We start from the raw sequence: 15,649 nt of genomic DNA, 5'->3' as shown, positions 1-15,649 counted from the left end.
GACTTGAATACCAATTATATATCTGGTTTAATCCTTTATCCAAGTGTAAGCAAACAAAGTTGCACCTGAAGTATTTTCAGGACTGGGGCAAATCGTGGCAAAGGTGGTATAACTTCTCATCACTTGCCTTAGTATCCCATAATGTGAAGCATGTCTCCTTGCAGACATGTATAATGCTATGCATTAAAGGAAGGGTCACTAACTAGACCAGTTTAGAACTTTGAGGTCTTATCAGTGGGAGCCAGATCCAGAGGGGGACTTGAATACACTGGCTGAATGGATTGGGATGTCAATTCAATGTTGCAAAATATAAGGTTTTGAAATTTGGGAAGCAGAGATGGAATGTAGAATACACCATCAGTGGAAATATCTTAGAAGAGGTAGAGGACATGAGAAATCTGGGAGTGATTGTATACAAGGACCTAAAATTTCGGGGACATGTTGCTAAAATTGTGAGGACGGCACAGCAGATAATGGGATAGATGTGAAGGGCACTAACTTGTAGAAGTAAGGATGTTATTTTTCCCTTGTATGAGGCTTTGATCAAACCACATGTGCACAGATTTGCTCAAATAGTTTTCAAAAAGATGAAGATGTACTGGAAAATGTTCAGAGACGATTGGTTAAGGTGGTCTCTGGAATGTTGAATGTGAAGGCAGACTGACAAAATGCAATTTGCAGAAATTGTGGGACAGGAGGAGGGGAGGGGATATGATTGAGACATGTAAGCTGTTAAGAAGTTATTACCAGATTAATGTAGGGAGGTTTTGCATAGAATGGGGAAAGACAGGAAGACAACAAGAAGTCTTCCCTGGTAGCTGTATGAGGAGAGTGTAAGCAAGGGGGTGAGTATCAGGTTTTTTGCATGGAGAGTGGTACGTGATTGGAATGCGTTGCCCAAGAGTATTTCAAGCGCAGAGACAGTAAACATATTTAAGGTGCAGTATGATAAACTGTGTTGGACTCCCCATGATGTCTTTGACTCCATGAAGGTTTTTTCTAATAATAATAATAAAAAAAAACTTGGATAACCAACATATTTCAAAAGAGTTAACCATAGGTGTCGATGATTCATAATTTCAAGGTATCTTTTGTATTTATTTTTAAGAACAGATCAATATGTTTCTCAAACATTATATTACATTATATTTAAACATCATATGTCTAAATCACAAAAAACAGGTTGTCATAGACATATCACAGAATTTGAACTCATCACACCAACTGCAACTACAATATAAATAAAAATGCATCTATGAAACAACTTTTTTTTTAATGCTACAAAAACAAGTTTCAAAAATGCATGCATGCCACTAGCTATAACCAATTTCATAGCCCATGCCAACATTAAAATAGTGGATTGCAGTTAGTTGCCCAGACTTGGGTTACAATTTAATTCTTAATTTTTCTCAGGTGAAACACATTCAGAATATTTTAAGCCAATTCCTTAAACACTGTTTCATAGCTGTTGTAAGAAGTATAATGAGTACTGGCAGGTAACAGTTCAGTGGTATGCCTAACCAGATTTCTTAATTCTTTTGTATTCCAGCATTATTTAGCATCAGCAGGTAGCTAGGTATTTTAGCACCCTTGGCATATTTGTAGCAATACACCTTGCATGGTGTGAAAATTTCACTATCTGGTAAAATATCCTGTCATCAGCACCCTCGGAAATTACCTAAATGTCAATATCATTTGGTTTATGTACATGTTATAACATTAGGATGATTTTTTTTTTTTTTAAGAGAATGGAATAGTGACTTTGGGAATGGCAGCAAAGGTGTAGTCTTATTAGTACCACATTAACTAGCTTGATGTAACTGTTCTTTAGTACATAAGCAATACATGACTGATGGCAGTAATATAATCTGGCAAAATTTTTATTTACTTTTTATTTTATCTTTTCTTTTTAATTTTTTTTATTTATTTAATTTTTATTTAAAAAATTTTTTTTTTGTTATTTAAATAAACATGAGAAACTACTGCATTGTGAAAATATACACAAGCTAGTCTAACCATATATTATTATTATTTCGGGCAACTCCAAGGAGTCGACAGACTCGTCGAGGGAGGCCCTAACATTATTATTATTATTATTATTCCGGGCAACTCCAAGGAGTCGACAGACTCATCGAGGGAGGCCCAAACATCATGTCAAGAACAACTATTCGACATTCACACAGTATCTATCATACCTTGCCTTCAACTCATTCACGGTCGTAGCACCCACAACAGACTCTGGCAACTTATTCCACTCATTCACCACTCTTCAAGTAAAAAACCTAGCTCTAACACCCTTGTTAACCACATTCTTGCCCAGCTTCCATGAATGGCCCTTAGTCCTCCCACTACCAGTCCTATTTTCAAAAATATCTTCTGGATTAATCTTATAGAAACCCTTCAGTAATTTGAAGGTCTCAATCATATCACCCCTTTTCCGCCTATCGACCAATTTCTGCAACCCACAAATATTCAACCTATTCTCACAAGGTTCATTTCACATACCTGCTATCATCTTGGTCACTCATCTCTGGATCCTCACCACTTCCTCCCCTTTAAGAAACCCTGGTGCCCATAACTGGGCACGGTAGTCCAGATGGGGTCTTATCAAGGCTCGATACAGAGGAACAACAACTTATTTGTCTCTGCATGTAAAAGTATTTTTCAGAAGCCAAGTGATTTTATGAGCTGATTTAGCCACTTTTGCAATGTGCCCCCTAAACTTCAACTCCCAATCCACCAACACTTATTCAACAACTATTCAACCTATTCTCACAAGGTTCATTTCACATACCTGCTATCATCTTGGTCACTCAACTCTGGATCCTCACCACTTCCTCCCCTTTAAGAAACCCTGGTGCCCATAACTGGGCACGGTAGTCCAGATGGGGTCTTATCAAGGCTCGATACAGAGGAACAACAACTTATTTGTCTCTGCATGTAAAAGTATTTTTCAGAAGCCAAGTGATTTGATGAGCTGATTTAGCCACTTTTGCAATGTGCCCCCTAAACTTCAACTCCCATTCCACCAACACTCCCAAATCCCTGGCCTCATCAATCTCCTGGAGTACAGTTCCACCAATGTGATATACTGCTGCTAATCTTTTCACTCCAAAATGCATAACCTTACACTTTGCCCATTAAACTGACATCCATTTTCCCTAGCCCAATCCTCCAAACTATCCAAATCATCCTGCAAAATTTTGACATCCTGTGCACTCACAACTGCTCTACCCAACTTTGCATCATCAGCAAACAAGTGAACACTTCCTCTCAGATACTTTCCTATATCGTTAATGAACAAATTGAAAAGTAGCGGTGCAAGAACAGAACCCTGCGGCACACCACTAGTCACAAGCCGTCTTTTCGACTCCACTCCTGAATAAACCACTCTCTGGTATCTCTCCATCAATCACCCACCTATCCATCTCACCAACCCTATATCCGTACCCATCTGCTCCAGATGGGTATGGATATAGGGTTATATGAAACTACATGAAACTCTAATTTACTGATTACAGTTTCATGTAGTTTCATCTATCCAATCCTGTATTCTTCTCTTGACTAATTTCTCCAAGACCTTGACAACGATTCTTGATATGCTAATCGGTCAGTAATTTCCAACAGCAGTCTTGGAACCTCCTTCATGCAGTGGAACTATTTTTTCCTCTTTCCACCCCCTCAGGACTAACCCCAACCTGAGACTTAAACAAAATGGACAAGGGTACTGACAATTCTTTAGCCACTTCACGTACGACACGATCTGGTATACCATCCAATCCCACATATGTATTGACATTGAGGTTTTTGCAATAGACTACTCACTTCCACTTCATTCACGACAATTCCCGTATAATCTATTGGTTCATTCATTTCTGCAATGTCACCACCTGGAAGATATATTCTTGGAAAGTGCTTGCTCAGCAATTCAACTATATCAACTGATTTGGTTACCTCCCTACCATCGGCATTCTTTAAATCATTCTGCCATATACATTTTTTCTTTTACTTGCAACATATCGAAAAAACTGTTTAGGATTCTCTTTAGCCTGCATGGCCAATGTTCTTTCGTAATCCTTTTTGCTTTTCTTACCACACTCGCTACCCTTCTGGCATGCGCTTTATACCGTTCATGTGCCTACCGGTCACCTTTCTCCTTAAATTCCCTCCATAGTTGTTTCTTTTTTTGCAGCTCAAGCTTAATGGTGTTATTCATTCATTTAACCGCTACTTGATTTATTATTCGGATGCTAGGTATACAGTCAGCCAGTGCTTCATGCAAACACTTCTTAACCGCCTCCCATGCACTACAACTTCTAGCCCTTGCAGTTGTACATGCCATGGCACTGAACCAATCAAACTCCTAGGCTTGTCATACTTACCAGCCCGATAATTCCACATGTACCCTGTCTTAATTGTAAATTCCACTCCTTTAGCGACCTCCCAAGTCAAGACCCTATGATCACTCTCACCAATTGGTGGCAACGTGGTCATATTCATTACAGCCAAATTCTCAGATGCAATTACTAGTCAAGCACTCTCTGACCCCTAGTATTTTCCATTATATGCTATCGCAGATAGTTATCCCATAATAACAGCATAAAATCCAATTCCTTCCTCCCATGTGTCCTCTCCTCCTAATCAATGTTACCATAGTTGAAATCTCCCATAATAATTACCCTCCTTCCATTCATTTCTTCTATTTGCTTATGCATGCTATCTCCACCATCTATTCCATCACCAGGTCTATAGCAGCACTCAACTGTATATTTTGTTCTGCTAGTTTCAATCTCACACCAAATAGCCTCAAATGTGCTCTTTTCTCTATCCTGCAGTTCCACTTCTATTCTTCTTGGCTGTAGCTCATCAGCTATGATCAATAACACTCTCCCCCGCCATTTTATTCTCCCTGTAACTCCTGAACACACCATACTCCTCACAGTCAATCCCACTAGTTGTGTCATCTTCTGTCAGCCATGTTTCACTAATGCCAAAAACCTATGGTCTGGAAGTGCCAACCAAGGGCTAAAATTCTTCCTTGTTGTTCCTAATACTTCTGGCATTTGTATACCTGAATTGCAGAAGCCGATTTGTCCCATCCCTATTTTGATGCCTTACACTAACTATCCCATGCTGATTCGTGGTCTTTCCTACTCCTTGGGCATATTTCATTTATTTATTATTTATTTATTTTTATTTTCTTTTATTTAATTTTTTTTTCTTTTTGTTTCCTTGATCACAGCAATATTCATGGAGGAATATTAAATTATACAACACGATATTGTAATGACTGGTGTAATTACCTAAATGATAACGCTTAATAATTAAGTGATTGACAGAATTCAAACCCTAGCCTTGGAAATACCCAAGTGTGAATCCCAGCAAAGACAAAAAATAATTTTATAACATGGTTTCAACTGACAGTGAGTTAGCAATACAGAGGCAGATGGTTTTTTTTTTTTTTTTTTTTTCCAGAAAATAGATAAACCATCCAAATAATATACACCATCAACAGACACTGCAGATAACCACTGCCACAACATTAATTAGGATTACTGAGCTCACCGGATTGAATAATTAACAAATTGCATTACCTCTTGATTCTTTAATTTGTTTCTTGATTTAATTTCTCTAACTTCCAGTTCTTCTCCAAATTCTTTAATAACCGCAGCTTTATAGTAGTTCCTGTGTTGTATGTTATGAATTTGTACAGGCCATTTAGTGTTATATTTATAACGAAACACTTCGTGATAAATATTTTGAGTCAAGCTTTTCTTTCCCATAAATAATCCATTCCAACCACAAAACACCAAATGATGTCTGCAATTAGTATAACTTTTCACTGAGAGAGCCGTTATGCAGTTGGCTTGAAAGTGTTTTACTTTTGAAGTGCTTAAATAATAACTGAACAACGTCGAAACAATTCTACAATTCATTCTTAAAAGAGTATAAATTCTGCCTTTCACTAAGAAATGTTTATTTCATTTGGCTTCATCAAAGTCCATAGAACTGATGGTTGGAGAGGGGGGAGGAATGATTTTAATTAAACTTGATTAAACATGATTGTTTTAAAAATGCCTTATACAGATCATGGTTAAAACGAGTCTGTTTATAGATTTCATCACTCTGAACACGAATCACTTTTGCAAACAATAATCAAATATCGAAAGAAGAGGAATATATATGCAATAATTTACACTAATAGCTTCAAAACTACCATTACAGGAAATGATGCAGTTCCACATTTTTAAATCACACACATTTCGATAGTAGCGCCATTCCGAAAAACAGCCTATATATATATATATATATATATATTTTTTTTTTTTTTTAAATTTTTTTTTAAAGAATTGAATGATATAAATTGAGAGTAAAGGGGAAAGGTTTAATGGTATCACACGACTAGTTTCGGCTTTTTACAGCCTTCTTAAGGTGTTTTCATAAAAGAAAAGATAAAACATTAAACATTGAAGATAAAAAAAACTGTGAACAGCACATGAAAGTCACTATACATATTTAACGCGAAAACGTTGTCGTTAACGTATTCAAAGCTGTTCCTTCGTTGGCCACGTTATTGGGTGAGCGCGTGCGTATAGCATCTCGTGAGCGCCAGTATGTGATCACAGCAGAATGACAGTCTGGGAGGTTATAGCTTAAATTATTATTATTATTATTATTATTATTATTATTATTATTATTATTATTATTATTATTATTATGTGACACCTCCAGGGAGTCCAAAGACCCATCGAGGGAGAGTGTGCAAACAGCATCGAACGATTGATCCCCTTATTTAAATGTACAGGGATGAGGATGATTTCTGTAGATTCTAAAATTTTTCTCTCCAATTCGTCATGGCAACGGAAAGTGTTGTTAGATCTATCCCAAAGAATTGTATGACTATGGTTTTGATCATCAGAATCGGCAGAAAAAAGGATATGGCTGGATAAAGCACTAGCATGTGTTCTCTTGTAAATGGTATCCCTCCTGTGCTCCTCCATACGCAATTCGATAGACTTATCCGTCTGGCCAAAGTAAGAAAAGTAGAAGTCACACCATATCTTGTATACACCGGGATAATTTAGGTTGTGATGGCTAGGCTTTGGACGGCTCACTAGAGAACGGATCTTAGGAAGCAGAGTGAATAAAGTTTTAATGTTATATTTTTTTGAGAACCTTGGCTAATTTTTGAGAGACTGAGCTTATGTATGGCATAAATAAATTGCCTTTAACATTATTCAGTTCTTCAGTATGGCAACTAGTAGGATTAAAAAGGTATTTTTAGTAGTTTTTTGAGAATAACCATTCAGACTGAAAGTAGATCTAAGAAAATTGATTTCTTTATGAAGATCATCTGAGCGGTCAAGAAGAGAGCGGGCTCTATGTCCCAAATTAGAAATAATTCGAAGCTTCTGAGGAGGGAAATGATTGGATTGACTATGGAAATATCTATTGGTGTGTGTGTAGGTTTTCTGTACATCGAAATATTAAGTTTTTCAGAAGAACGGATCAGTTTCACGTTCAGGAAAGGCAAGGAACCATGAGTTTCAAACTCAGCTGTGAATTGGATAATCGGGTGATGACTATTGAGATGTTCAAGAAAATCCAGCAGAGAATCATTTCTTAGATCTACTTTCAGACTGAATGGTTATTCTCAAAAAATTACTTAAAAATATCTTTTCAATCCTCCTAGTCGCCATACTGAAGAAATGAATAATGTTAAAGGCAATATATCTATACCATACATAAGCTGAATCTCTCAAAAATTAGCCAAGGTTCTCAAAAACTATAACATTAGAACTTTATTCACTCCACTTCCTAAGATCTACTCTCTAGTGAGCCGTCCAAAGCCTAGCCATCACAATCTAAAATATCCCAGTGTATACAAGATTTACACTATAGATATGTTGTGACTGTGACATTCCTTACTTTGGCCAGACGGATAAGTCTATTGAATTGGGTATGGAGGAGCATAGGAGGGACATCACTTACAAGAGAACGCGTGCTAGTGCTTTATTCAACCATATCCTTTTTTTCTGCGATTCTGATGATCAAAACCATACTCATACAATTCTTTGGGATAGATCTAACAACATTTTCCGTTGCCATGACGAATTGGAGAGAAAAATTGTAGACTCTAGAGAAATCAACCTCAACCCTGTACATTTAAGCTACAACCTCCCAGACTGTCATTCTGCTGGGATTACATGCTGGCGCTCAACAGATGCTATACATACGCACTCACCCAACAATGTGGCCAACGATTTGAATACGTTAACTACAACGATTTCACGTTAAATACGATTTCACAGTTTTTTATCTTCAATGTTTAATGTTTTTTTTTTCTTCTCTTTTATGAAAACATCTAAAGAAAGCTGTAAAAAGCCGATATTAGTCATGTGACATCATTAAACCTTTTTCCTTTACTCTCGGTTTATTTCGTTCAATTCTTTTAAAAAATATGTTTAACAACTGAGTAAATCAACCTTATATATATATATATATATATATATATACTTATAATAAAACTGCTCATGGTTATCAAACTGCGCAAAAGAGTGCAAAGCTATCTCACCTTTTATACATGGACGATCTGAAGTTGTATGCAAAATCAGAGAATGAACTCGGATCGTTGATAAACACTGTGCACATATTCAGTCAAGATATATCAATGGATTTTGGCTTAGACAAATGTGCAATTGCTCGAGTAACAACAGGAAAGTTTGAAGACATGAACGAAATCGAGCTGCTCAATGGTGAAATAATCAAAGCAATAAAATTCGAAGACAGCTACAAATATTTGGGGATTTTAGAAGCATCACAAATTCTGCACAATAAGATCAAAGAAAGAACTAGAGCAGAATACATAAGATGGTTAAGAAAACTCCTTACGTAAATGATTAATGCTAGAAATTTGATAAAAGCAATTAATACCTGGGCCATATCTGTTCTGAGATATTCAGCAGGCATTGTTGAATGGACCCAGCTAGAGATGGAAGATTTAGATCGAAAAACTCGAAAATTAATGACAATGCACCATGCCCTCAATCCTCGCAGTGACATTGATAGGCTATATCTATCACACAAAAAAGGAGGTAGAGGATTATTAGAAGTGAAGCAAGTTCTTCAAGAAGAAAAACGAAATTTAAATGATTATCTGCAGCAAACAACGGAAAAATTTCTAATTGAGGTAAGGAAAGAGGGTTTATTTAAACCCATGGAGACAAAATTGGAATACAAAACGAACCAAGTAAAAGTGAGAACCGAAAGATGGAAAAATAAGGCATTGCATGGAAAATACCTTCAGAACATAGAGGACAGCGATGACAGCAACTTGACCCGGCAATGGTTGAGAAGTGGAGCACTAAAGAAAGAAACAGAATCGGTAATTTTTGCATCACAAGAACAGGCCATTAAAACCAACGTTATGAAGGCAAAAATACAAAAAAATTCAAGAAGACAGTAAATGTAAATTGTGCAAAGAAAAGGAAGAAACGGTAGACCACATTCTAAGTGGATGCAGCAAAATCGCACAAATTGAGTACCGTAAAAGGCATGATAACATAGCCAAGATAATCCACTGGCATTTATATAAAAAGTATGGGTTTGAAGTATCTAAAGACTATTGGAAGCATAAAGTTCACCAGAAAGTGGTTGAGAATGAAAAAGCTAAAATACTCTGTGATTTCAAAATCCAGACTGACAAAAGCTTGGAATGCAACGCACCCGATATTACAGTGGTTGAAAAAAAAGTGAAAACAAGGGTTTTACGTTTATTGAAATATCAGTACCAGGAGATAGTCGGATTGACAACAAAGAAAATAAAAAAATTACAAAATATCGAGATTTGCAAATCGAAATTGAACCTATCTGGCAATAGAAAACGAAAGTTGTTCCCAATATAATAGATGCTTTAGGCGCCATCCCTAAAACATTGAAAACACATCTAGAAGCACTCGAGTTAGATGGATTAAAAATTGGGCAGCTGCAAAAGGCCGCTTTGTTCGGCACAACTTTCATTTTCAGAAAGTATTTCCACAACTCATAGGCCCTTGGGTATGGCTCGAAATAGTGGAATATAACCAGCCTTTTCTTAAGACTGAGGAAGCAATCAAGCTTTGATGAATATTATATATATATATATATATATATATATATATATTAAAAAATAAATATTAATGACTTTAAACCCAGATAAAATATTCAGTTTTAATGAAAATGATACAAATAGTTTCAGCCTTTTACAGACTTCACCAGGTATCCACTAAAGGTAGAACACAATAATAAAAATTGAAGTTACAAAAAACTGAGAATTACAGGTAAAAAATTGCAATACATAATTGACACAAAAAACATTGTTTTTTTCAAGTTGTTCTATCAAACGCGCTATTGTTTGTTGCATGCATGCATGCTTGCAAGTTTTCGTTAACGCCATTATTGAACAAACTGCAGCAAGGCTATCCGGGATGTTGTAACTCAAATTGCTGTTCAAATGTTCAGGATTAAGGAGGATTTCCCTGGACTCAACGATTTTCCTTTCAAACTTATCACTGCAGCGAAAAATATTTTCGGATTTATCGCAGCAAACTGAGTGACTCTGTAGATCATCATTGGAATGGTTTGAGAAAAGAACATGACTGGATAGCGCAGATGCATGTGATCGTTTATAGGAGATGTCTCTCTTATGCTCCTCTATACATATTTCAATAGATCTGTTAGTCAGTCCAAAATAAGGAATATTACAATTGCTCCATAACTGAAAACACCTGGATATTTCAGGTTATGATGAATAGGCTTCGGTTGGCTTATAAGAGAACGGACTTTAGGGAGTGTAGTGAAAAACGTCCTGATATGGTATTTTTTAAGGACTTTAGCCAATTTATTGGAGCCTGAACTAATGCAAGGGATTGAGATGCTAACTTTTGAAATCAGTCGTTTCCGCAGTACATTGCTTAGGAGGATCCAGAAGAAATTTCTTAATCGTTTTTTCAAAATATCCATTTATTTTTAAGCAGTCACTATTTTCAACACTAATATTCCTTGGCAAAAGAAGTAAAATACCAGGGAATCAAACTAGATAACCGATCAGCTTAACCCCACATCATCTGCAACAAAGCCAATTCGGCAATAGTCCAACTCTATCCTCTACTTAACCGAAGAAGCAAAGTCAATACAGAAAACAAACTGCGAATATACAAAGCAGTCATTAGACCCATACTAACACACGTATCACCAGAGTGGAGCCACGCCTCTCCTAGCAACATCAAAAGACTTCATATACTCCAGAATAGGTGCCTCAGAATGATCTTTTATTCCCCATGGTTTGTATGGAATACTCTCCGAAGTTTCTCATCCAGATAGCCAAGAAGTACTTTAATCTGCAATCCCTCCATCCCAACCAGCTCATTCGAGAATCATCAAATTACGATAAAAATGATAGATGGAAACATAAATGCCCGAATGCAGTTCTGATCACTGATTTAAAAGACTCTACACAGCCCTAATTCGGGCGAGCCAGGCGCTCAAAAATCTCTCTCTATAAATAAAAATAAATAAAAAAATTTATTTAGGGACTGTCCTAAGGAGTGACGTCCATCTTGCCATAAAAGTCTAAAGATAGAAGACACACACACACACACACACACACACACACACACACACACACACACACACACACACACACACACACACACACACACACACACACACACACACACACACACACACACACACACACACACACATTAAAAATGAAGTCAGGGAGTCTCTTAACGCTACACACATTTTCTATTCAGGTAGTAAAGTTTGCATGAATCATGCTAGCAAATATTAAATATGAAGAGATCGGCCAAGCGATTTAGCTCTGAGTAACTTTTTCAATATTTACTAAAATAAAGAACCAAAAGGATTCAGTTCGGCGATGAAATTTATAAAAATTAAGTGTATATTAGATCCAGCATTATTCCAAAGCCGAATGTAGAAACTATGAGAGTTTCGTAAAAATAAGTTGACCAGAGACCTTACGGGAATACACCCGAATGCATTTCCGAGTTGCCCTAGCGTAGACCATTTAGAAAACATTAAAATGCTGCTCAGGCGTCCATATATTCGCTTTCGAATTAGTCCGTTTTTGATCAGGTTTCACTAGCCTGACAGCTCTTTCGAACTAGTTCTCTTCAGAGACCAGGCAGAGATTCGGATTTGAAATAATGCCGGATCTAATATCCACTTGATTTTTATAAATTTGCATTGCCGAATTGAAGCCTTTTTTGCTGTTTATTTTAGTAAGTACTTTTACGCACCGACCAAGAGTTCGCTTACCTCTCCAACATTTCAAGTTCCTTAGTATTGAAAGTGTTTACTCTTTTAAGGTTTCTTCCGGCGTCAGGCCTGTTCCGTGGGTTTGCACCCTCTGCGTGAAAACTTTTTCTGGCCCCCTTCCGTTAAAAATTAAAAGATCCCGAAGTACAATAACACGTTCCGAATCATTTTATTATACTGCACATTAAGAGGAATGTACATATATTAAAATAAAGAAAAAAACACAAATAGTAAAAAAAAAGTTTTACTCTTTAGTAGAAGAAGCTTACTCAAGTAATTTGGAAATAAATATGTCCGTATGTTTATTTTCATTACGAAAACAAGAGATTCCATTCAATTATGTATTAAGCATAAAATATTTATTTTTTGTTTAGTGTTAATTACTTTGTTTTTGTATATTTATATTACCATTCTTATTATTTATTGTATGCAGCCATTATTACATGCATCCACTGCGCATTCTCTGTTTTACTCCTAGAATGCTTGTTCAGAGCAGTGATTAACATAAGTTGTGTTATAGCTCATACCATTTATTTAATTACCTGGCGACTCAATCCCTCACTGAAATCTCTCACATTCGAAGGTGACAAATATGCACAAACAGTTCAGTGTATTATTTATTCCCTATTTTTTTATGAAAGTGTTCGATTATACCGCCCTGGTTCATTGCACCCTTTCACTCCTGTACGGAACGGGCCTGTCTTGGGTCTTGTCCCATTGAGAGGAGGGGGCTTAAAATTTCGGGGAGTTGCCTTGAGAGAACAATTTGAGTCTCTGGGGAAAGTGTTTTCCAGTGTGGCCTGTTTGGGGTCTTGTGGGTGGATGCTCTTCCTTGTAAGATGAGCAGTACAGTTCAGTGGTAGGACAAGCCTGTCACTCAGTGGAACCACCACTGAGTTGGACGATCCTTCAGTTACTCGTAAGGGAGTTTCCCCTTGAGAGAGCAATTAGAGTCTCCGGAGGAAAGTCTTTTCTGGAGTGGCTCATGTGGGACCTTGTCGGTAGATGTTTTTCCCTGGAACATGGGCGGTTCTGCTCAGTGGTGGGGTGAGCATGTCACTGAGTGGAACCAACGCATGGTTGGACAGCCACTCGTACGGAGTGGAGGATCGGCTAATTTCTCAAGAGGGCTTTACTTCAATAGTTGCATGGTCTCTGAAGAGAAGCAGCTGTTTGTCCATTGAAACCTTATCAAAAACGGACTAACTAGAAAGTGAATATATGGAAGTCTGGGTATCGTTCATGTTTTCTAAATGCCAGCTGATATATTCCTGTAAGCTCTCTGGTCAACTTATTTTTACGAAATTTTCACAGTTGTTTCTACATTCGGCTTTGAAATAATTCTGCTTCTAATATCAGCTCATAATAACTCAAGGCTTTCAGAGAGGAGTATATGGCAGAGTATTGCCACAACCTAAAACTAAAATTTGGCCAATTATTGGTAGAAGATAAAGTAATAAAACTATCATGATGTCATTGACGTTTGTTTATTTTAAAAAAAGCATATGATATCATAATTAAAAAAAAACACTAAGTCTCAATTTGGCACAGTTAATAGCCTAAAGAATTCTTAAAAAAAAATCAGCTGCCTTTTTATTCTCATATAGGGAGTAGGCTAGGCCGTTTTAGACCTAAATAACTTTTGGAGACTGAGTGAGCAGTTCAATCTACAGTAGTACCTAATCAGAGAGAGAGCTGGCCCAAGGCTATCTCTAATTAAGCAACATTCAGTGAAGAGAAAGAGAGGGTTCAACAAGTGCAGCCATCTTTTGGTTCCTAACACAATATATTTAATGTCTTAAATAATGTGTGTTCTACAGTCGATTTTCCTGAGTTTAAGGGACGATGAAATCGAGTTTCGGGGAGAAGAAACCCGCTTGCCCGTGCCAGAGATCGAATAACTTTCAAACCAGTCGAAAAAAGCTTAGAAACATTTCCTCTAGTCGCCAACTACATTCGAAAGCAAGTAACCTTCGTGCGGTCAAGCGCTGTGGTGTGCAAACGCCACATTCACTGGGCTACACAGGCTCCTAAAGAATTCTTTTTAACTTTAAATTAAAGCTGCCTAATGACTTCAATTCAGCATGTTAATAGCTTCAAGATTTCGGTTCAGCATAATAAATTTTGAACCTTTAAAGTTTCAAAACTGACCAAAAGCATATGGAAATACACACTTCCGAATCAGAGTTGCACATATATCACACAACTTAAAGCATACGATCTAGGTCTAGAAGACAAGTCTGTTCGTCTTTTAATGGCTATTGATGGCGTTACTAGAGTCACAGTTATTTCTAACCCTTGCTTCTCATCAGACAACAAATAGTAATTTAAAATGACAAAAATTCACTTTTTTGAATATTTAGCGATCTCATGTAAAAAAGTTGAATAATTCACGGCAATAACGTAATAAATAGAAAAGCGACATAAACATTGTAGTCAATTTAGAACCTTTTTTTTTACATTCAAATTCAGTTACTCTTGGTTATAAAAATAAAAAATATCAAATAAATTATTTTAAAATCATTTATTTGACAATTTATTAAACGAGTAGAAGTCAGCCTCTTTTTTTAACTATCGAAGTGTACTCATGTATAGAGATATAATGCCTACAAAATACAACTTTCTGAAAATGAATTATTCATATATATATATATATATATATATATATATATATATACACATCAACATCAATATATAAATTACATCAACAGATCTAGTATAAAGACAATAGTACATTTAAAAACAGGAATGTGAGCTTGAGTTCCAATTAAAGTTGGCTATGTGCGTGAACTGCCGCGAGTGCGTCAATACTGAACAGTGGCAATATGTGCATCAGAGAGATTGAAACTAAGGCTGTTGTTAATACGTGATGAATCTAGTGAGCTGTGGCTCGATGTGCTAGGGTTGAAATAATACCAAATGTTTGTGGAAGGTAGTGATGGGAAGAAGCGTGAAGGTATCTGTCTGTGTGAGTCGGTTTTCTAAAAATTGAGATTTTTTTGTTATCAGTGCATCTCATAAGTTTTTAAGTCCAGCAAGGAGAGACAGTCGTTGGATTCCAGTTCGAAGGTAAAATTGATAATTTCATGAAACTTGTTGAGGTGGTCTAGAACCAAATTGAGGTTGTTGATACCGTGTGTTCCCAGATGATAAAATGTTTAGAAAACCGACTCACACAGACAGATACTTTTATGCTTCTTCCCATCACTACCCACCCAAAAAATTTTGTATTATTTCAACCCTAGCACATCGAGCCAGATCTTTACTTACAGATGAAACAGAAATTGAAAATGAACTCTATTTTCTTAAAAGGACTTTTGTGAACAAT

General features: G+C 36.6%; 1 protein-coding gene across 1 annotated transcript in view; it reads right to left on the bottom strand.

Moving 5' to 3' along the window:
- The window catches only part of LOC150109949 (protein Cryzl2-like), a 217,177-nt gene extending 210,956 nt beyond the window's left edge, over positions 1-6,221 (bottom strand). The window contains exon 1 of the mRNA XM_090415988.1: positions 5,595-6,221. Coding sequence (XP_090272114.1) covers positions 5,595-5,936 — 342 coding nt within the window. The 5' untranslated portion in view covers positions 5,937-6,221. The remainder of the gene's footprint in view (positions 1-5,594) is intronic.
- Positions 6,222-15,649: the final 9,428 nt, after the last annotated feature.

The sequence above is a fragment of the Typopeltis vanoorti genome, chromosome 1 (genome assembly GCF_054136105.1).
Source record: "Typopeltis vanoorti isolate ZY-2024b chromosome 1, IOZ_Tvanoo_1.0, whole genome shotgun sequence".
Lineage (NCBI taxonomy): Eukaryota > Metazoa > Arthropoda > Arachnida > Uropygi > Thelyphonidae > Typopeltis > Typopeltis vanoorti.
This window is presented reverse-complemented; position numbering and strand designations above follow the sequence as displayed.